The sequence below is a fragment of the Fistularia commersonii genome, chromosome 18, assembly GCF_037954325.1.
Source record: "Fistularia commersonii isolate RoL2024-O1a breed Wild chromosome 18, RoL_Fcom_v1.0, whole genome shotgun sequence".
Classification (NCBI taxonomy): Eukaryota; Metazoa; Chordata; class Actinopteri; order Syngnathiformes; family Fistulariidae; genus Fistularia; species Fistularia commersonii.
In genome coordinates, this window is record NC_141301.1 from 7155527 (window position 1) to 7179133 (window position 23607).

Genomic DNA, 23607 nt, shown 5'->3' on the forward strand with positions numbered 1-23607 from the left:
AGGGAGTGAACAGTCAGTAAATCACATCAGAGCAATGTAAGTCTTTAAATCAGAGGGAGTTGGAATACAAATGAGGGTTGATTCCTGTTTTTTCATGATATCCATGATTTGGATACACAAGACTTCTGTGGTGACTCAGAAAATAAGCAGGGAAATGAAGAAGTTCCTCTTTTGGTCCAGACAAAGCTTATTTTTTTTCTTATGATGCTACAGGAAATCAATTCTAGCTCATAATTAATGCCACAAATTTACCCCCCAAACTTACTTACAAAATATTCTATCATTATTGGTGCTTGATGGAGGTACAATGCAGAAGCCATCACTTTCACATTTTGGTGCAGCGAGCCCAATTTTATAAGTTTTTAATAACAGTAACTCACATGCAGCCCAAAATGAGATAAATCTGAGTAAGACCATTGACTCAAGTGCTATATTAAGTATTTGGAAATGGTTTAAAAGCAGCTCTGAAATGAAAAAAGGCACAATATGCATGCATTGGCATCTTAATATAAAGTGACACTATAACAGATAACACATTAGTTTTGTTGAGGGAATTCTCTTCTAGATCATATTGTACATAGATGTTTTGTGGCCATCATGATCAAAACATCTATTAATATTAGACACATGACACCTTTTTAAGAATTTATTTCCTATTACTTTGGGCATAAATTTTCAAGCCAGTCAATTTGACCTATACACGACACAATTGTTAGGAGACCAAATTTAAATTCAAATAGGAAGGAAAGGATGAGGCTCAGTTATGTCACCTGCAAATATAAGGGAATACAGCAGCAAGTACCCACTAACAGAGGCTAGTCACTATACATACTATATTTATTCACATGGTATGTTTCAGACTTAAGATGTAAAGGTTTATACCTGTTGTTTCCAGTGGAAAGAAAGTGAATGGCTCTTTAATTCCTCTCCAAGCCAAGAAATAATACTTATATACAAAAACGACAAGCAATAAAATGATGAAGTATATAAAGGAAAAAAAAGTAATGAAACAAATAGTTTACCTTTTCTTAAAAACACAAATTCACTTAAATACCACTTCAGATAACTAGGTAGATTTGAACAAGAATTGAGGATAAATGCTTATACATATGGTTGTACTAAATTGTATTACATTTCCAAGCTCTAGTTACATATAATTCTATCTGCATTATAGAAGCTTTATTACACATCCACATCATTGGCTTCAAATTCCTTTTTCCACCATTCACTGAATGACAATCCTTTCCAGGCAACAAATATTTACAAGTCATGCTTAGGCAAGAAGATTTATAATTAAAAACAGAACTTAAAAAACAAAATCAATGAATGCATAGAAAAATAAAACTGTACATGTATTTAATCTAAAAAAAAAGAATAAATAAAACAGGTATGCTGCAGCACGTTGCTTACAGATGTGATCTTTACATAGAAAAAGCACAGGGAGTAGCATTTGATAGATAAAATAAGGAGTTTGGGTTATCAACTAAAAGACAAGACCAGGTCTAACGTCGTAGCCACACCCAGGTATTGATGAGCCAAAAAGCCACTGTAACTGAATATAAGATCATCTCTCGTTTTGCTCGTTCTTTATTTTCTTCTTCTAAAAGTTGGAGTCTTCGATTCAACTTGATGAGCTATGAATGTAAAAAAAATATATTTTTACCCTCGGGTTTGCAGATCAGCTCTCATTCCACAAAACCAATGTTATGTTAAGATCATACCTGTCGTCTAAGTGTGGCTGCATCAACCACAGTCAGGTCATCAGGACCGCCATCCAGTGAGCCTTCATATGTTGATAATGCAAGCCTTTAAACAAGAATAGTAATGGGGTATCAATCATGGGAGTGTTCCAATTATAACTTCTACTTTTCACATTATTTTATATTCAAGCAGATTACATTTTGAAAATTAAATCCTATTTCTTGGCCTGAAATGAGGGTAATGCATAGGGAAGGCTGGTGAAAAGGGCAGGAACAGAATAGATACAGAGCTCTGAATAGAGTTACCTGGATTCATGCAGGGGGTTGGAGCCTGAAGCTGACCCCCCTCGCAGAGATGGTTTGCTACAAAGATGGAGAAAGATGGGTTTGGGAAAGGGGAAAGTAAGAGATAGAACTCAAATAGTACTTTATTGAATTCATGCATATTATCCTTATTCGCTTCATATGAATACCTGCTAAATGTAAACAAACCTCTAATCAGATTATTCAGTGTTCTCAATTTGATTGTACCTTCTATCTAAGCCAATACAGGAGACTATCTGAACAGACAAATGCATACATCAAAAAGTATTTTCTTTTTCTTTAAATCTAATAAAAAAAGTTTACCTAATCTAAATTTTTGAGCCTGATGAGTGTGCTAATTTAAATGTGAGAGGGGAGCATTGTCAAATAGGCATTTTGCTTTGAAAACCTTAAAAAGGATCATGCAACAAATCAGAGCTCTGAACCATTTGTTGGTCTCTTGCATACTTCCTTAGGCTAGCTCTTTGAGATGTGTTTGGGGTGTAATATTACTTGTTACATCCTTTGACTTTAAATAAAAATTAAAGAGACTCAAACTAAAGACCTGCCTTGGTAGACAGACAAATTATTGAGTTTTTTTTAGTAATTTCTGTATTTTTCCCCACACATGTAAGGTAAGTTGATAACTCCTTGATTACCGAGCATTAGCGTCAGACCAAATAGACTCAATATACTGCAGAATAGAATAGAATAGCTTTTGAATAAAAAAATTAAAAATAGGGAATATCAAAATAGATAAATGCAAAAAAACAAGCATAGACAATTCTTAATTCTATATCTTGCAAAAAAAAAAAAAAGAGTAAAAAAAAAGATAAACTGACTTTTGAGTCTCAATCCTATTTCTTGGCCTTAATTAATGTAAGAAGTGTAACAAACTGATTAAAATGAAATGATGATGATAATAGTAAAATACATTACTTTTGTTTCTCCCTGCCCCACAAAAATCTTTGGTTTTTGCAGGTTTAATAATGTTTGTCCTTAAAGAAGGCACATGTATGTTGTTTTTCAGTAACAGAGCTCTTTATTCCTTAACTGAGAATTTAAACCAGCTCAATATATACTTATACATTTTTTAATAAATATTGCACTAATATTGTTAGTAAGTAATTTGTCAAATGGAAATATCGTGCTTGGGCTAAAACCACACAGCAATCTCACTTCAAGCTTACTACACAACTAGAACCACAAAAAAAAAAAAAAAATGTCACTGAGTGGATGACGATTTCTGAGGATTGGGAATCAAACACTTTGAAGTGGTTAAAACACCTAAAGTGGATTTTTCCTCTGGAATGTAACATGGAAAGCTTAAAGCCTTCATTTTTAAAAATATCATGCAATTCACTCGCATCTTCAATTTCCAGATAATATAAAAGAGATGTGGGGTAGTCCTCTAAAAATAAGCCAGCAAGCTCGGTATCAGAGCTTTTTTACAATGGGATGATTGGGAGGTCACCTGCGAGGGGTCTCATCCAAGACCTCCAGGACCTGCTGGTAAGCTCGACGTGTAGTGGACTGGATGAATGATAAAACACCACTAGCGCTGTACAGGTTGTGGTCTTCTTCAGCCACGGACAGAGGGGGGCAAGGAAGGAAAGTGGCTGGGGGGAGTGGTGTTGCACTGTTCACCATTTAGAGCAGCCAATTTAGGGAAAATGGGAAGAAAGACAAAAAGGGAGACATAGGATTGAGGGAGCAAGGTGAGGAGATGTGGGAAAGAAATAAAGGAAAGGTATTCTCCTGATCTTTAGTTAAACTGAAAGCTAATTAAAAGCAAATACAAGCATTATCGAACGGCTACTGTCAATTGAACCTGTAGTAAAGTAGACATTTACTTGCTTTTAATAAACTCAACAATACAGAATGGACATGTGGAACTTAATTAAGTAATGTGTTAAATTATTGAAATGTTGACAAGATTACTCTTGCACAAATGTTGTAAAGTGCAGCATGCAATACAAATTTAAGATTTTTTTCTGTAATCTAGATAATGGTCCTCATGGTTTTGAGAGCAGACCTAGAAGTACAAATATGTGCCACACTGTCAAATGAAATAAAACAAAACAAAATACAACTTGGGCCAGGTTACTGGCTCTATCAGATTATTGGACCTACACTGGTCTAGGATTACTGAGGTTGAGGGATGTCAACAGATAAAAACTGCTTTCATTGCCATTATTTGCTTCATTTTAGAAAATACCATTAGGAAGTGCTACCATTGTTCAATTTGCATCTACAATTGCTTCATTACAAAGAAAAATATTACGGATAAACTGAACATTTTCTATGTGTGCAATCACACAATTTCAAACAAGATAGATTTGCATGTTACCTTGTGATTCATTAATCCAACTGCTCTACAAGGCCAGTTGTACAATTGTGCATAAAAGTAGGAAGTACAATTATCATATGTTAAAATAAAAATCAACACAATCAGAGATCTTCAACTTCTGCAAAAACAGAATTGAATGAAAAGTTAATCATTGTTTGTTTAAGCCATTATGGATAAAAATAAGGGAAAACAAACAAAAAGATACAAAACTTTAGAACTGGTATAGATTTTTTGGTCAACATTTGATTTGACATGAAACTAAAGAATACACAAGCGTTGCTTTTAAAATATTTGGAGCTAATGTTTGATGGTTGTTACTTGCATTATTTGCCCATCTTCACAACAGATTTCATACAATCTATGTACTCTGTACTTCTTCATTCTTCTGGGCCATATGTCATTCATTGTGAGGATTTATATAAGTTACACTTAAATAATTTATGTCTTGAAAACCAAAGTCAGGATTTTATCAAGCCATCCAAGTATAGGTAATGTGGGGAGAAAGCCCTAAAAATGATCAAAATCCTAATTTAATTTTGCTTCTCTCAAGGACATAAATCTGACCTTGGCAATATTTGACTCACTCTAGAGGGTATATAGAAATTGCATAAACAACCCATGTAAATCGTGGTGAGTTAACATATATATAAATGAAAAGTTTTTACTTACAGGGAACGTGGATCATGATTTATGACATAATACACATATTTTAGTCCACTTTTCCAAATAAACAAATATTCTGTTCCTCATTGAAGGACACATGTCAAATTTAGGTTTTAATAATAAGTGACAGACATGTTGAATAGGTACTTTCTTTTGCAGAGTTTATTAATTGGATGTTGGCATGATTAAGGAAAAAACAAAACTTGTAACTAAGTCCTCCCTCTGAACTATATCATTTGTGCTGGTCTTGTTGAAGGAGATAAGTATCAGTTGCATAAACAACAAGATTTATAAAAAAATATTTGTAAACCTAAAAGCTTACACCCTGGAGGCCCAGCCATGTTAGGGTAAAAGGGGCAAATTGAAAGAAAAAGCTGCAACATGCTCATGCAGAAAAAAATTTGATGGATTTAATGCAGTTTAGATTCATGGTATAACATAAGTAATACTCACGAGAAATCATTATGCCTTGGTTGACCGTATTGACGGGATGCTGCATTCTCACTAGCTGAGCGCTCCCGTCGCAACCGTCCTTGGGGCCGCAACTACAAGAACAATGACAACTTATTTATCTTAGTTGAGATTTACTATTATCAAATGACTTGATGACTTGTTGATTTTTTACTTACCTCATTGTCTGGAGCAGATGGAGCTGGTTGCTCTTCTTCTAGGAAATCTAGTGGCCGCTCATTAAGGGTGAGGATTCTGGGTGGTGTCTTCAATGACAGTGTGTCTAAAGGAGTCGACTGGATCAAGTCTAGGTCTCTGGGTCTGGGAAACTGGGGGTCATTACTGTCTCCTGATGAATGACAGCGTGATTTTACACACACACACACACACACACACACACACACACACACACACACACACACACACACACACACACACACACACACACACACACACGTATTACTTTCTATAACTTCAAATGATATATAATGGCATTAAGTCTGATTGATGTGTGTTCAGGATTTTTTTTTTTTAATCCAAAAAGACAAAACAAAAATGCATAATGTTTCAATTGGTGTTTTTGATTTAGTTTTCTGACCAGAAACCAATTACAACAATATTTATATGTGATCATGGTCAAGGTAATTCCAACATATGATTGGACTGTAACTACTTATTGCATGGTACCGGTATATGTCAAGTTTAGAAAACAATTCAACATCAAACAGACAATCACATGTCTAAAAGCTTTCCAACTAAATACTGAGACATCCGATTCGATTGAACATAAAAATCAGGCTCGCATTAATGTTGAGACTGACAGAATATCGAAAGCAAGACATTTTAAAATCTTGTGTTTAATAGAACATTTGGCTGTTTGGAAGATTTGGGGTTTCAGTTTGATGAAAATATTAACTTAAGACATAAAATGTCAATGTCAGCAGCCACAGTATTCAAGAAGGGATTACACTAAAATATTGAGCTTGAAAAGTTTATGGTATACCACCTCTCGTTGTCCTGTTGACTTATCTGTGATCTAGCTAAATAGAAAACAAATTAAATAACCATGACAGTAATCAGTTAAACGAGCTCAAAGCCTGCAGCGACTCAAGATAATAGGCAACAATGGCGTGAAATAAGTCTGGCCAACCTGTGATCACAAGCCTCTCTGGGACCTGCATTATGACACTGTGAAGAGGCTCCTGTGGGCCAACATTCGGGTCCTCGCGGGCTTGAGGCGCCACTTTGAGCATCTCAGGGATCCGCATTCTCTGGCTGATCCCTTCCGTATACTCCAGTTCGTACTGAATACGGTTTATTTCCGCCATCTCTGACGTAGGGGAAGGAAACGCTGCTCCGTTCATTGGGTCCCGAGAAATGATTCGATGAGTTTGTCAGCGAAGCAGTTCAAATTATTGGCCACACTGTCCTGTAAAAATTCGAGTTGAAGCACACAACAGTTTTTTTTAATATATTTTTACTGACAATTCCCTGTCACATGCATGAATGGAAGAGTCTGTGGTAGCTGAAGAGCCGTAGGCACAGGTTTGAAATGTACAAAGACTGAGTCATGACGACCACAGTGCCTTGTGACGTTTAAGTGGAACGCACGAGGTGTTGACAACGTTAGCGGTTTAAGAGAACATTGCAGCAAAATATTTACTGGTCTTTTTATCGTTAATTCAGCAAATTACTTAGAGGCTAAAACAATAGCAAGTGCATGCAATATGACTTTTTCAACTAAACGTCCACTATTATTTACGTACGACACAGTTTCGGTTTGGTGGTTTACAGCAAAACAATGACGCCACAGACTCGACGCCAATCGTAATAATATTTTACCCTCAATGAGAATTAGCTTCCAACAAAACGGTGTAATATCAAGTTCACACGCTCATATAACTTACAGTTTGGCGATGGGGCTCTATCTCCTTAGATTTCTGTAACTCAATCCCGAAGCGAAACGACCAATTTTACCGTTGATGGGGCTAGTTCAAAAGAATACTATAGTATAACTAGCTAACGTGAAGACGTCTTCCTATGTTGACATGGGGGAGGAAACTCGCGCGAACCTTCCTTACTGTAAGAGGAAGTGAGGTAACTATAGAAAAATCATTCAAATTAAAAGCACAATACGGTGAGTGAGGTTCGCCAGAAGGTGACCCAATTGAGATTATTTTTAATTCAGCTTGTTCTTTTAAACGTTTCTGTTGCAACATTGAACTAGTTTTTGCATTGCTCTAAATTATAGTATGTGCAGGTACGTTTTTTTCTTGTTGGATATAGATAATAGTGTAGCCGAGGGTTTGTGAAAGTCGCCGATACTAAAATTATTGGTTTCTCGAGTCGGCTCTCGAAAAGCGGTGAAGATAATGTTATAATGTCAAAATGTTAATATGACATGATATATCCAACAAGAGGTGCGCAAAAAGGAATGAGTCAATCACATGATCATGCTCTTTAAGAATGGTACCACAATTACATATTTGTAAACACATAGCGGATTTTTATTCAAACTCTACACAGGAGTGATAATAGACTATACTGTAGCGAGGGCGGGGACTGGCCAGCGGAACCCCAGAATCCTTTGCGACTGATGAGAACGATGACTGTTTTGAGATTCTCTTAGTTCTATTTTAAAGAACTCCATGGTTGTATGGTTATAAAATGTTGTGTTCGATGTGTGAAAGTCGCCTATACTACGCACAATGACAAAATAACAAACGCGGAGACTCCAGTTTTTCACGGGTAACGTCCCGCTCTTTATTTTTCTTTCGTATTCACACCATCACTACCCAGAAAAGCCCACTTAACCACATTTCCGCTCTCTGTTAATGCTTCAAAATAAGAGCTCAGGGCATCTACTGTGGTTACAACTTGTAACAGGAACAATTCCAGAAAGATGTGACAGAAGCGATAATAGCGGGAAAATAAAAACACACGCAAATCCCCTACCCAGTTGGGGATTGGTGCTAGATCGAAAAAGTCGACGAAAAGTGAAAAAAATCCGCACACCAAAAGAGCTTCAGAAAGAAAGCTATGTGTTTTTAATATTACACAAAAATTATTCTCGCATGCATGACGTTTCGAGCGAAACATAGGCTCTTCCTCAGATTTTTTTGAACACAAATAGTATAAACAGATTAACATATGTACAAAGAAACATGGCACAGTAGAATCGAATGTCAATGATTCCAACGGGGATGAGGAAGCATGAGGACATAAGGACATTCGCTTTGTATGCAATCACATAACTGTACGAGTTAACAGTATTATAGGTTTGTGAGAAATGTTTAATGCTAGACGAAAAAGAAAACAAATAAAAACAAATAAATTAATTAAATAAATAAATGTCAAGGAGAATATAATATGTATTTAACTTGGTTCAAAAGGAATCTCTGTCATAAAACTGTAAATATTGAACATTTTCGCAATCAGTTTGTGTGTATGAAGAACTTGGCCAGGCCTAAAATAACATTGACATAGAGTTCATCTCTTTGTTTCTTAAAAGTAAACCAAATGTCATATCATCTCTTGAGGAAGAAATTGGCAAAGATGGAAATTTGTCTTTAATCCATTTTAGCCCAAAAGCCTTGTACTTTTTTGCATGAGAAAAGTATATGGTCTGTGGTTTCAATGTTGTCTTCACAAAATGTACAAATATTATCTTTAGTATTATCTTTAATATTAAATTCCCTCAATAATTCTTTGGATTGGTAGATGTCATTCATAATTTTGAAGTGGGTCTCTTTTGCCTCGGGGCGTATGGGTAGTCAGATACACAGTTCACTTGACTTAGGCCACCGGCTTTGTTGAATAAGTGGTTAGGAATACAATACTAAAAAGAATGATGATGCTTGATCCAGGATTTCAACCAAATCAATCACTTTCAGCCCTCCTGATCTTATTTCTTTCACCATATGTGATTTTTTTTAGAAAATGTGGTCTGTTCCTCCAGATAAAGATAAACTTTATTTGGTTAATATATTTTATGAGTTGATTTGGAATAGCAGTGGAATACACTGGGTATATACAGCTAGATAAACATTCCATTTTGGTCAAATATATCCGGCCTAATACTGACAAATTCTTTTGGAGTCATATATTCAATTTAGCTTTACTTTCATTGAGTTTAGATTCTGTGGTCTTGGACTGATTTAACTTTTGGTCCTTAGAAAGGAAAATACCCAAGTATTTCATTTCTGATTTAATAGGAACTCTGCATATTTTTTTCAGTGGTGAGTCATGAAGCTCAAAAAGTTCACATTTCTTTAAGTTTAAGGATAATCCTGAAGCCTTGGAAATGTTTTTAATTTTTTCAATGCTTATTGGGACTTGATGTTAATTTTTCAGAAATAAAGTTGTGTCATCTGCCAGCTGGCTAATAATAATTTCTGTAGCCAACACGTCTAACTTTTGGATATCATTACAATTTTTGATATATAAATGGCTAGCATTTCGGTAGCTAGTATAAATAAATAGGATGAGATGGGGCAAACTTGGGGGATTCCCACATCCATATGGAAGCTTGGAGTGGTGCCACTTGGTAGGGTGACACAGCTACAGGTATTAATATTCTATTAGAGCCCACAGATCGCATTTCTAAATTTTAATCAAAATCCAAAATGTTCGCGCGTTGCTAAGATAATTTGACCAAATCAAAGGCTTTATAAAAGTCTAAGGGGAATATGAAGCCATTATTCTCTATGAGGTCTCTGTATTCAATGATGTCCATGACAAGCCTTGTATTATTGTGGATTAATCTTCCTCTAGAAAGCCCAAATGTGTCTCTGCAATAATGTCTGAGATTCCTGATTGGAGATGGGAAACTAGGATGTAGGTAAACAATTTATAGTCCAAATTTCTGAGAGTGATGGGTCTTCTGTTTTACCGGGTTTTTGGATGGAAATGATAAACCCATATCTCAATGTTGTTGGAAGTGAACAAGTTTCAAAGATTTCCAAGAAAACCTGAAAGGGAAGTTCCCTTATATCCTCCAGGAAATGTCTATAGAAGTCTCCTGTGAGACCATCTGAACCTGGAGCTTTATTGGGAGGTAGTCGACGCACTGCAGTGTCAAGTTCAGCAATTTCAGATGCTTATCACAGGTTTGCTTGTAGTTGTTGTCTATTTGGGGGATATATTGAGCAATATCTGTTAGAAAGGAGTCACAATCACTTTCGGCTCTTCCTCAGATGCTTTTTGGAGATTATTGTGGTGCCATTTTTAAAGCGATTGATCATGTGATTGATACCCTCCTTTTTTGTTATTTTTCCAATTCTTCCCCCCATGTACACATTCGAAAATCTACATTGTATGCTGCAACCCTTCGATCAAGATATTTTAAAGCCCCATGTCTGTGCATATTGTGGCGAGCTGGAGTTTATTACTGAGGCAATTGGAGTCTAAGCCAATTTACTATCAAGATTTATTCATTGCAATTGTCACACTATATTGTCGTTTAGTTCTGGTTGTGTATTTTTCACTCTCACTGTTCCTTTATTTTGTCTATTATTATCCCTGATGTTGTAGCTGCTGTTGTTTTTGTTGCTATCTATTTGTGGATGTATTGCTATCTTCTGTCTTCTGTCTCTATATTTATATTTATATTTATATTTATATTTATATTTATATTTATATTTATATTTGTAAATGCTTAAGGAATTTCCCCTATGAGGATCATTCTCCATGGCCTCACCAAATTCCTCCGACGTCCGAGTTTTTGCCTTGGCAACCACCCCAGCTGCGTGCTGCCTGGCCTGTTGTTACCTGTCAGCTGCCTCCAGAGCCCCACAGGCCAGAAAAAATTGGTAGGACTCCTCCTTCAGCTTGACCACATCCTTCACTGTTGGGATCCACCAACAGGTTCGGGTGTTACCGCCTTGACAGGCACTAACCACCTTATGGTTACAGCTCCAGTCTTCCACTTCAACAATGGAGGCAAGGAACAGACTCAATATCCCCCCGAATGTGGCTGAAGCTCTGCCAGAGTTTTCTGACAGGGGACTCCGCCAGACGTACCCTACAGACCCTCACAATGCGTTTGGGTCTGCTAGGTCTGACTGGCTACCTCCCTCACCATCAGAGCCAGCTCACCACCAGGTGGTGATCAGTTGACTGCTCCGTCCCTCTCATCACCTGAGTGTCCAGAACATGTGGCCTCAAGTCCAATAACACAACCATAAAGTCAATCAGGTGTGCTGGTGCGCATTTATTTGTCCCCAAGTTAGTTGGTGAGAGAAGAGGATAGGCTACATTGGATGAGATGGAGAAGGTTTATTCGCTGTTGCGACTCCTGAAGGGAGAGGCTGAAAGGAAGAGAAGAATTGATACATTTATGACTACGGTTTAAATATAGCATTACAATGTAGTTTGAAGAAACAGCCCTTTTTCATAACTTTTACATTATCTGTTTTTTTGTTAACTAGACATTGATGAGTGCTTTGCAAAGGCCTCAGGCTGTGACCACTACTTTGTAAACACCCCAGGAACATGTGAGTGTTTTTGTAAGATGGGTTTCCGTTTGGACCAGAATCAGCATTCCTGCATGTATGAGTAGAATTTATCTCATAGTTTAAAAGGGAAAAGTCTCACTATGTGTTTAGATGTTTTATACCACGTTTCTACTGTTTTAGCTTTGTATGACAGAGAATTGGAGGAAGAAGATATGAACGAGCAGTTAGAGTTCATAAATGACCAGATCTGCTTTACCAGAGGGTTCCAGAGTTTCTTAAGTACATGCCAGCCTTGGAATCCCAACATGGCAGTGATGATCGTCAGGAATTAGACTTTAAAAGAAAACCTCAAGGAGAACTCAAACTGGATGACCAAATAGGTAAAGTTAAAAAAAAAGAACTAAAAAAAATGTCAGATAATGCTGAGAGAAACACAACCTTCAAGAAAATCTCATAAGAAGGCAAAAAATATAGTAATGTTAACATTACCAGTTTGTCTTTTTGGGAGTTCGTTCCACCACTGACGTGCCAAGACCGAGAAGAGCAGAGACCAATTCGATCTGCAGCCAGGGGCTCGGAGTGATGGGATTGACAGTCGCCGAGAGGTGGCAGACCGGAGGGGACGGGTAGGGACATGTGGCTTGACCATATTCTGGAGATAAGACGGGGATGTCCCATTCACTGCCTGGTAGGCGAGCACCAGGTTCTTGAACCTGATGCGGGCGACTACCGGGAGCGAGTGTAGGAACATAAGAAGGGGAGTTGTGTGGGAGAATTTTGGATGGCTGAACACCAGGCAGGCTGGCGCTTTCTGAATAAGCTCCAGAGGCCCGATGGTCACTGCTGGGGAACCGGCAAGAAGCGTGGGTGAGTATCTGGGCTGTATCCTCTGTGAGGAATCTTCCTGACGTTGTAATATACATACATAGGTATTGTTTGTTACATTTTTCCCCACACCAATGCTTGGTGATAATTTGTTCAACTTTTCATCACTGTACTCAGAATGCTTGAATTTTACACCTTTCTCATGCTTCAGTGAGACCTTTCACCCGAAAGTGTGTGTAATAAGCTAAAGGAAAGGATATCCTGAACATGAGAGGTGTATTTTATTTGCTTTCTTGTTGACAGGTAAGAGAATAATGAGGTAATAAAAGGAATAAAGGGAATGGTTTCATTCGACCCATTGATATAGCACATCTCATCAGGGTTAATTCTCATAAAAAACAAATACCGGTACCAGTACCCAAGACTTAATTTGTATATTTTGCACTTTTCTAAAGGGAAAAATGTTTGGGAAATTAGTTTTAACCTATGAACTAATGACTGTAAAGTGCTTGTGTCCCCCATGGGTAAAAGGTTTGCTCTGCAAGGATAGTTTGTATGCACATAACGCCATACCTTTACAAAAAAAAAGGAAAACAAAATAACCTTTGTCATCCTTAAATATGTTCTGAAAACACATGTATTTTTTATTTTCATTTTAACTGTTATCAAGTCATAGAAATTGGCACATTATCCCTAAGCTTAGCAGATCCCCGGTATCATTCAAATTCACAGGTTGTCCAAGGGACTATTTTGGAAAGCTACTGTATGTATGAGGAAGTGTAACTGTCATTGTCATCTTTGCTCCCCTGTATTAAATGGCCAACGCAGCCATTCGCAAAAGTATCTGACTATTATAAATCAGCTTTCTCATATGTGATTATGTTGTTGATGATGTATATATTAAAGTTCAAAACATTTTATGTATTTCATTAAAAAAAGACAATATTAAACACTTGAAAAAGGGAGATTATCTTTGAAGGGAATGACTGTTTGGAAGTTGATAAAGGTTAGATTTTTCTCAATTACAGTATGTTAATTCCTCATCTTGATTTGAATATAGTTTTTACAATATCTACAAGTATTATGCCCTTCCTCAGCCCCCTGTCTGTTCAGATTCACTGTTTAGTCTTTGTCATTGGTCACACCTACTCGTTTTGATGGTGGTATCAGGTGAGAGGGTAGCTCACGGGGAAGCCAATGGCCCTCCAGTTTTCCCTCAATAAGGTGGACAGCTAAAGCAAACTCTGCATTGTCCAACATGCCATCACAATCTATATCTGACAGCCTCCAGATATGGGCAAGCACAGAGTGGGGCAAAAGCGTGGTGGTCATCCACTCTCTGACTTTGGTGCCAGTAAGTTTACCCTCATTTGGACTTAGGTTGTAGAAAATCTCATCATATTTTGGCTTATATTTTTCCACAACCCATTCATCAGAATTATTTTCGCTACAGTCATCTTGATCAGAGAGTTCCTTAAAGGGATTGTTCCTAAAATGCTGTGGCCTGAATGTTTGCAGGAATGTACCATCTAACACACTTGGGAGGGATTTCTTAATAAGTTCCTGTTGCTGAAGCAAGGGTACAAGGTTTGCAATGTCAGTGATCAGGAGTTTGTCCAGGGATGCCATCAGGCTTGGTTTTAGTGTCTTGAACTTAGAGAAGTCTTGACCCAGAAGTTGCTCCTGAAAATGAATGTAATGTTGGACATATTGACTGAGAAACTGAGATTCAGATTACATATATACATACATAGTTTGACTATCACCAATAGTGAAAGTTGGAGTTCTCTTTTGTGGTTTTCCCCACAGTGACCTAGCGCTAGGCAGAACATTACAATCATATAATAGTAATAATTTAATTAATAATTTATCATCATTCTTATATTGCTCACAAAATTAGTTGGAGCCAATAGCAATTTTTAGAGAAAAAAATCTGAATACATTGGTTGATATTTTGTTGATATATTAAGAATATAGTGCCAGCAACTGTGAATTTGAATATGAAACACATTTGCAAAGCTTCACAGCAACTGTTTAGTCATCATCCATGTTTTTGACATTCTGATACTTTAAGCAGTCTTCGTATTGCATTACAGTTTAGCCAGTTTTGACACATGGCAACCAGCTGCATTGCACTTCAAGTGAATGTCCATAAGACAGCCTTTTAAGGTAAGACATACAAATTGTCCATATATCATTAAAACTGAATATGAAATATGAGTACTAGCCAATATTAGCAATGTAATAACTCTGGCCATGCAGCTTTAATGCAAATATGATGGATGAAGGGATTGATAAAGAATACAGAGCATAAATTACCTGCATCTTAGTGCAATCAGGGAAATCACCACCTGGAACACGATGTTGTTGCTGGATCTTGGTGAAAATTACAGGAAGCTGATAGATCAGATTGTGCTTCTTGCTTTCTTTGCAAAATACAGTTGGCATCTCCTTCTTCAGATAGCTAATGATGTGTGCATGAGCCTATTTGGGGACAGAGCACTAATCAGACCTTATAAAATATACTAGATAGATTATGTGAAAATAAGATTGATGTAATGAAAAGGTTTTACCCTCACGAGGCGGGCTCTTTTCACCAAGTCGTTCAGTTTTCGTACAGCTGCATTGCGTGGCAGGTTTCTGATGTCGGCCAGTAGATCCTCCTCTTCCAGTTCTATTAGTTCGTGATGGTCACATATCTTCCTGGGCTCTGACCAAAAAGATCCAATATAAACCCTCAAAATTTCTGGGGTTCGAAAAACTTTTCCGAGTGACCACATGAGGGCACCATATACCCTCATGAGTTGCTGGGAGTCCACCCCATCAGCTTTGTTCAGAACGACGCGCAGCTTATCCTCATAGCCAAACAATGCCCCAAAGGCCCGCGTGAGCTCATCAGAAAATTCCAGTTTATGTGCATCAAACAGCAGGATGATTCGATCCACACGCTCGGCAAACCAGCGCAGTACTGCTGGGAAATCATAGCCTGAGAGAAAAGAATGAAAAACACAGGGTTTTCATCAACAGCTATAGGTAATGTGGCAAGTCTCACTGCCTCAAAAAATATGCAACGTATCCCAGTGGCCCTCTCTGGATTCAATCCATTATGGTTACACCCACAGATTCATGTGTCCAAGGAAAGTGAGGCCTCCATTATTGTGGCTGAATTCCTTTAAACTCACTGTCAAATTATTTTCATCTGTTGTGTTTCTGACTCAAGTTCTTGAATAATATGAAGATACAATTTGGTTTAGAGAAATAGGAGTATATTGGTGAAGATTCTACTAATGCTAGGAAGAAAGAGGAAAATTACCATTCCAATCTCACCTCGACTAAGTTTTCTCTTAGCAGCGGTTAAAATGCCAGGTGTGTCAATAATGCTGATGCTCTCAAGGACCTGGTTTGGCATTTGCACACATTGAAACCTGTTGGGAAATTCTGTATAAACATAAAGCATTCAAGAAATGTTCTTATCACAATTCATGTATCTTTATCTACCGATCTGCCATACCTGTTGAGGAATGAATTTCCAAAAGGGTCAAGGTTTCGGAAGGGCTTTTTTGGATCAACTGTCAGTGCATTCCCTGGTATGATTCCTTCTACATCATCATACATTAGCACTGTGAAGCAGTCAGTGGTAGGCTCCGGTCCAACTCTGCTTCCCAAGAAATCTTGTTCTATTAGATATCTAAGGACAAATACAGAAATACGCAAAATACCAGTGTTAGTATTCTCTATATTATATAACACACATATTATTTAACACTCTCTATAGCTAACACTATAGGGAGTGTTAGCATTCTCTATATTCATAGCTATGTTATTTCGACTACTCACATGAAGACAGCCAGACGTGTGAGCACAAATTGCTTTCGTCCTTAAACTGGAACCTACCCCCATGATCGTAAATTTGAAGAAGTATAAAGGTGTTGCAGCTCAGTGGTAGAGCGCGTGTTTCACATGCATGAGGTCCTGGGTTCAATCCCTGGCACCTCCACTGTAAGTCGCTCTGGTTGAAAGTGTCTGCCAAGTGACTACAAAGCAAATAGGAACCAACCCCCCTGATAAGGAGCCTATCCCCCTGACTGTAAACATGAATATCACCCTGTATATGATCTTGTCAAAAACACCAATACACATTCACACAATAAAAGGCTGAGCAAGGAGGAACTCAGGGGGATTTTCTGGATCTTGCCTCCAAAGAATGCGCTGAGTCTCCCCCTCTGCAGAACTCAAAAGAATAGTAGCTTGTCTGTGTTATTTCTTATGACAACCTCAGTTTCCTCTTTACAGGCTTCAACTTAGACCAGCCTGAATTAGAATTACTCCCTAACAACCAGTATCACGGTCCAAATGCAATATCTAACCCACAATAATATATACAACACAATACAACACAGTCCATGAGTTTGTGATTTTATTTTTGAGGTACTTTTGAATCAAGTCAATGTGGTATAGTGCAACAGCCCTGCAGGACATTTCCTGATGTTTTTTAGAGTGCCGCAGTTTTTGCTTATTTTGCAGAACTGTTTTGTAACATCAGGATATAAAATCATAATTCTTACCTGATAAAAGTTGTCTTTCCTGTTGAGTACTGACCCATTACCAGCACCATTGGTTTGCTGTCAAAGTCTGCATCTTCATAGCTAGGTGAGTGGAAGTGATGGAAAGAATAATATTTCTCAATTGGCAGTAGTCTTTTGTAGTAAAGATTCTTCAGCTCCTCTGTCACCATATTGATTTCCCCCATTGTTTTAGGGTTGCATTTAAGCCTTCGGAAAGACATCGTCAGAACCTTATTCCTGTCAAGTCTCCACTGTTGAAATATCTAACTCTGCTAAGACTGAAACATAAAAGAATGTGGACAAGGAATACTATCGAAATCTCACAGCTGTCTGCTCCATCCTGCAGAGGAACATGTAGAGGGTGGAGAGGGTGTAACCAGAGACTGCAGCTGGACCTAACAGAAAGCCAATGTCAAGTGGGACAGGGTGGAGTAAAACTTAGTTTTTGTTGCTGTATAGGGACAATTTTGTTGATTTCATGGATTCTTGTAAGGAAATTATTCTCAAGTGCTGAGAATAATCTCAATAAGACTGCTGAAAATCCCAAGAAGTGCTATTATCCTCAATTAGTACTGTGACTCACATCTTATGATAATAACCCTCAGAAGCTTTTTCAAGGACTTTTGTAATGTTTTAATATTTTCTGTGTCAGTCACACAATGGTGGAAGACAGCTAGTAACTGCAAGTTTACTCATCAGAATATGTTTTTGATATCGAGCAGCTCAACATAACAAAAAGTGTCAAGACTGCCCAAACTTCATAGGTCTTCAAAACAACCAGCTAAGAAGACATTGTGACATCAACTTACTGCCACATTAGAAACACCCCCACCAACATTCTTTTGTTATCCTTTAGTTGTTGCTAAAATGCTCTCATCTACTGCTCTTTTTTATTTATGTATTTAGCCTGCCAAGCCTGCCAATAAATATAATGTATGATACTAGCCTGTTAATATGGATTTGTAAAATCAGCTTTTCAAAACTGAAAATCTTCTTTTTACAGCTGAAAAAATATCTATTTAAAAGATTACATCTATTTAGAGTAGAATTTCTATTCTATTCTATTCTATTCTATTCTATTCTATTCTATTCTATTCTATTCTATTCCATTCTATTCGATTCGATTCGATTTAGAGTAGAATATCTATTTTAAAGATTGCACATGATCCTATTCAATTGCATATGTGTGTAGAGTTGACTTTTTGTATATTTGGATGTGAATGTTGTGAGATATATAAGCACAAGCCTATAAAAACCATAAAAGAAAATATATTTTTACAACTTTGTGGTTTTCATCCAATTGTAACTGCTTTGTCGCCCAGCTTGTCCCAGATGGACACATGTTGTAGGCTGTTCCAAGGAATGTGCCTGTGTTCGAGAACATTCCACTGTCTGTGACCCCAAAAAGTGGAGCTGTTTCTGTAAACCAGGATACCAGGGCCTACAGTGTGAGAAAGGTATAAGCCAATGTTACAGGGAAACAATGTTACATGCATTTATTTCGCAAAACCACAGCTGCAAGATCGAGGTGAGAGGTCACGATTACATTACACAGTAAACTTCCTCAGGTCAACCTCTTTCCTCACACATGTAATCATGAAAAAATACTGCTTCATTAAATCACAATGTTATACAAATCTAGTGATTAATTTACATTTCCTGTTGCAGTGATAGGATTACAGTAACATCAGTGCCAGCACTGAAAAGTTAACTTGGAGTCTTGCTGTTTCCCTACATTCCAGCTGTAATATGTTGTTTTGTGATGGGAAAAGCTATTTGACTATTGTGTTTGCCTTTTGAAACTCACAGGTCTCAAACATAACTTTTACTTCTTCTTAAGCTGCCAGACTCAAAGTCAAGAGGTAGTGCCACATTTTATATTATGATTATCTTTCATGATTTGTGTATGTCTTATATAGTATGCAGGCTGGGCTCCAATGGAGCAGTGTGTAAGCCCTTGTAAATGTTTAGCAGGAGTGTCATGTAAACCCAGGATTGGAGAGTGCAGCCAACGGTGTCCTGCAGGCCTTTGTGGAGATACGTGTGACTAGGTTGAGACTGAATATCACTTGATTGTTTAATGGATTAATGGATCAAGTTAATAGATCTTTGGTGCCAGGCCATACATGTATGAGAATTTGGATTTCAACATACAAGATGGACATATACAGTATTCACACATGATACATCAAGAATACTAAAGCTAAACTTTTTTCAGAGCGGCACATAAATGGTGTGAGACACAATGTACTCTCTTTCATAATTTAATTAGATTTTAGGTTGACTTCAATTTTTTATTCATTCTTTCATTGTCCATACTGCTTATCTGTCATCCAGGCATATATTTTAACATGGGTATTGGTTCTCTACTGTATTCAATAGTAATAATAGAATTATATTTATTTCAGGAGGGTCTCCTCCTGGTGGGACACCTCATCAGGGAGGCATCTAGGAGGCATCCTGACAGATGCCTGAGCCACCTCATCTGCCTCTAATGTGGAGGAGAAGCAAGTCTACTCTGAGCCCCTCCCAAATGGCAGAGACTCTCATTCTGTCTCTGTGGGAGAACTCAGACACCATATGGAAGAAACTTATTTTGGTCACTTGTGTCCGTGGTCCTGTTCTGTAAGTCACTAGCCGAAGCTTGTGACTGCCTGTTGATCTTCCACTCAATTTTTCACTCAGTCTTTAACATAACAAAATACTTGAAATCCCACACTTGGGGTGGGATCTCATCCTCAACCCACAGAGGGCATTCTAGCTTTTTCCAGCTCAGGACCATGGCCTTAGATTTTGAAGTGCAGATTTTCATCCCAACTGCTTCACAATGGGCTAAGCTGGATCTTATGGTTGGATGAACCCCACAGGACCACATCTACAAAGAGGAGAGACACAATCCTGAGGCCACAAAACCAGATCCTACATGGCTGCAACTTGAGTCTCTTTACATGAAGATCCAACTCTCACTGGAAAACCATCTGGCTTATTGCCAGCAAGCTCTGACACTGATTGTACAGGACCCTAATGGCCCATATCACAAGATACGTTACCCCATTATCCCGGAACACCCCCCAGAGGATTGGGTGTGAGCACCCCTTTTTGAAGAGGGGGATCACCACCCTGGTTTGTTAGTTCAGAGGCACGGTACTTGATGTCCACACCATGTGGCAGAGGCATGTCGGCCATGACATCCCCACAACATCCAGAGTGTTGAGGAACGGCCAGGAGCTTTTTAACCAACTTTGCAATTTCCCCCCAGATATGGGAGTCTCTCCCTGAAACCCTGAGTCCCTAGACTCTGCTTCCTCATTGGAAGGCATGTTAGTGGGATTGAGGAGGTCTCCCTTCCACTAACCTACAGTGCCTCAAGTTAACGTCAGGAGTCCCCCTTTTACCACCAAGAAGGTGGAGGAATTTAAGTATTAGGGTCAACAGTACACATCATTGGAGAATGTGAAAAGAGGTGAAGAAACGCATTCAAGTGGATGTTTGAAGGGGTGGAGAAAAGTGTCAGGGGTAATGTGAGATAAAATAGTATAAGCCAGAATGAAAGGGATGTGTAAAAGACAGTGGTGGGACAAGCGATGCTGTATGTTTTAGAGACCAATGCATTTAGGGAAAGAGTAAGTAGACCTGGAGTTAGCCAAAATACAGATTTTGAGGTTCTCATTGGGAGTGACAAGGTTGGATAGGATCAGGAATGAGTCTGTCAGAGGGACAGCACGTTAGATGTTTTGGAGAGAAGGTCAGAGAGGCCAGACTGAAATGGTTCAGTCATGAACCAAGGAGGGATAGTGAATATATTGTTAGACGGATGCTGGAATTGGAGCTGCCAGGCAGGAGGTCTAGAGGAAGACCAAAGAGAATATTTATGGACGTAGTGAGAGAGGATATGAAGTTAGTTGGTGTGAGAGAGAAGGGTACAGAGGATAGGATTAGATGGAGAAGGTTGATTCACTGTGGCAACCCCTGGAGGGAAAAGTCAAAAGGAAAAGAAGACTATACTTTAGACTACCGGTACCTTCTTTTTTAGTACTACTTGAGATAATCAGATGAATCTGTAATTCTACTTTTACCAGTGTATTTTTATCTAACTGTTTGTATATAAAATGTGAACTTTTGGCCGTTGAATGAACATTTAGGGTGAACTAACTCAGACCCAATCTTGTTTTGATACAAGTTTTTAAGATAAGATAAGATAAGATAAGATAAGATAAGATAAGATAAGATAAGATAAGATAAGATAAGATAAGATAAGATAAGATAAGATAAGATAAGAACAACTTTATTAATCCCGAAGGAAATTGTTGTGCCAGAGTTACAGAAAATATAACAGTAATAAATAATAAAAAGAAAAAGGCAGAATTAGAAATAAAAATAAACTATAAACTATAAAGTGTCTCAGTGAAACTATAAAGTGTCTAAAGTGAGGTAAGGAGTGCACAATAGTATGATAAAAGGAAAAATTGTAGTGTAGCTTTTATGAAATGAAATATTGCACAGTTCTGAATATTGCACAGTGAAATGAAATATTGCAGTTTTTGTTTTTTTTAGGTTAAAGACAGGTTTTTATGGTTGCCGGCAGCTGAATGGAGAGGTGTATCGCATTTTAATTTTTGATGCTACATGGGATTTGTAGTATGCCAACAAGTGAAAAATTACATTTTCACAAAAAAAGTATTCCAATATTGATTTTTTTTTTTTTACTTACACCAAATTTAGATATCTGTCAAGGGTAAACATGCTTATAAATGAGGACCTCAATTGAAATAAGTAACATGGAATAGAAATCAGAACTCAAAAAGATACTCAGAACACAGTCACAAATGGTTCAAATGCGTCGTGACTGATCTGATTACAAGTGGCAACCTTGGTTATGGGTGTGAGGTTGCTCAAATTGTGGCTGTCCAATCTCTGACCACATTCAGAGGTTGTCTAGTCAGATGTGACCAGCTTGAAGCTGAGCTTGAAGAATGTCTCATCCTCTAATAATTTTTGCTGCAGAGGAAGTATGATTATTTGTTTTTGGTAATTATACAAAGAATTACAACACAACCTTAATCAGACAGGCGAATTACAGTGTAGACGCGTCAAAGGGTGAAAATCAAGTAAGACGGTTTCATTTAGAAGGCAACATTCACTGATAACTATAAGCAAGTAAAATTTAGTAAATTAGTGACGGTAAAAAAGAAAGAAACAAACCTTCTTATATTGTTTCTATTTTTCACCTTTTTTCTTGTTTTTGTAGGTGGGGCAAATTTGGCGGGACTGTGGCTACTCAGGGGTCATGTTTTTATCTATCATATTTGTTTTTTACTTATTAAATCAAACATGACTTTTTGAGACAGTTTTCTGGTAGGTATACCAATTTAAACACCATCATTACATAAAAATCTATCAATTGTCTACAGCTTATCCTACACTTAAGATCACGGAGGATCCCCAAGTGTAGCCTTTCCCCAGCAAGAGCCTAGCCCAGCAGTCATTGGGCGAGAGGCGGGGTACACCCTGGACAGGTTGCCAGTCAATTGCAGGGCCACATATGGAGACAACCAACCATTCAGTTCACTCTCTCAATCACAAATAAGGGCGATTTTCCCAATTAAACTTCTGCATGTTTTTTCTGTGGGAGGACACCAGAGGAAACCCACACAGTCACAGGGAAGAACATGCAAACTACACAGGGGACTAGGGGCCTTCATACTGTGAGACAGTACTAACAACAGTGTCGCCGTGCCACCCAGCACAAACATTAATGTTGGTCTATAGAGGTGAAGTGAGGTTCTAATCACAGCCAAAGTTAGAGTCAATTGTATTGCAAATAGTGCCATATATTTCCCACATACAGAGCATTGAAATTACGTTACTTTAATACCCCTAGTGCAGTAGTAAACAGATATCACAGACAATAAGCTATGACTGGATTCCGTGAAGTTAACTAATTGTTCTTCAAGAAAACTATGAGAAAAGAGGGTCTTGCAAAAAACAAATAATGTTTGTGACTTAATGCCATGAAAGGAAAGGTGTACATGATAGTGATGAGACCAGTGATGCTGTATGGCCTCGAAACAGTAACAATGAAAAGACAGGAGGCAGAGCTAGAGGTCGCAGAGATGAAGATGTTGAGGTTCTTTTTGGGAGTGACCAGGATGTATAGGATCAGAAATGAGTCTATCAGACGAACAGCGCATGTTAGACGCTTTCGATAGAAGGTCAGAGAAGCCAAACTGAGATGGTTTGGTAATGCACAAAGGAGGCATAGTGAATATATTGGTAGACGGATGCTGGAATTGGAG

General features: G+C 37.9%; 2 protein-coding genes and 1 pseudogene across 3 annotated transcripts; 1 reads left to right on the forward strand and 2 right to left on the reverse strand.

Moving 5' to 3' along the window:
- Positions 1 to 635: 635 nt before the first annotated feature.
- mffa (mitochondrial fission factor a) lies at positions 636 to 7545 on the reverse strand. 2 transcript variants are annotated; one of them, XM_086164752.1, is made up of 8 exons: positions 7374 to 7545; positions 6617 to 6895; positions 5646 to 5815; positions 5470 to 5561; positions 3478 to 3642; positions 2007 to 2063; positions 1722 to 1806; positions 636 to 1634 (listed from the first exon to the last, which is right to left on the reverse strand). In XM_086164752.1, exons 2-8 carry the CDS (start codon positions 6828 to 6830, stop codon positions 1503 to 1505), a joined length of 915 nt encoding a protein of 304 aa, XP_086020878.1. In that variant the 5' UTR covers positions 6831 to 6895; positions 7374 to 7545; the 3' UTR covers positions 636 to 1502. The 2 variants fall into 2 exon arrangements, with proteins under 2 accessions (XP_086020878.1, XP_086020879.1); XM_086164753.1 differs by lacking the exon at positions 3478 to 3642 and having other exon boundaries at positions 7374 to 7544.
- Positions 7546 to 11400: 3855 nt separating this feature from the next.
- Positions 11401 to 23607, forward strand: part of LOC147224281 (uncharacterized) — a 40756-nt pseudogene continuing 28549 nt past the window's right edge.
- LOC147224282 (EH domain-containing protein 2-like) lies at positions 12423 to 17649 on the reverse strand. Its single transcript, XM_086164817.1, has 6 exons — positions 17312 to 17649; positions 16258 to 16434; positions 16074 to 16171; positions 15320 to 15732; positions 15066 to 15230; positions 12423 to 14429 (listed from the first exon to the last, which is right to left on the reverse strand). Exons 1-6 carry the CDS (start codon positions 17530 to 17532, stop codon positions 13869 to 13871), a joined length of 1635 nt encoding a protein of 544 aa, XP_086020943.1. The 5' UTR covers positions 17533 to 17649; the 3' UTR covers positions 12423 to 13868.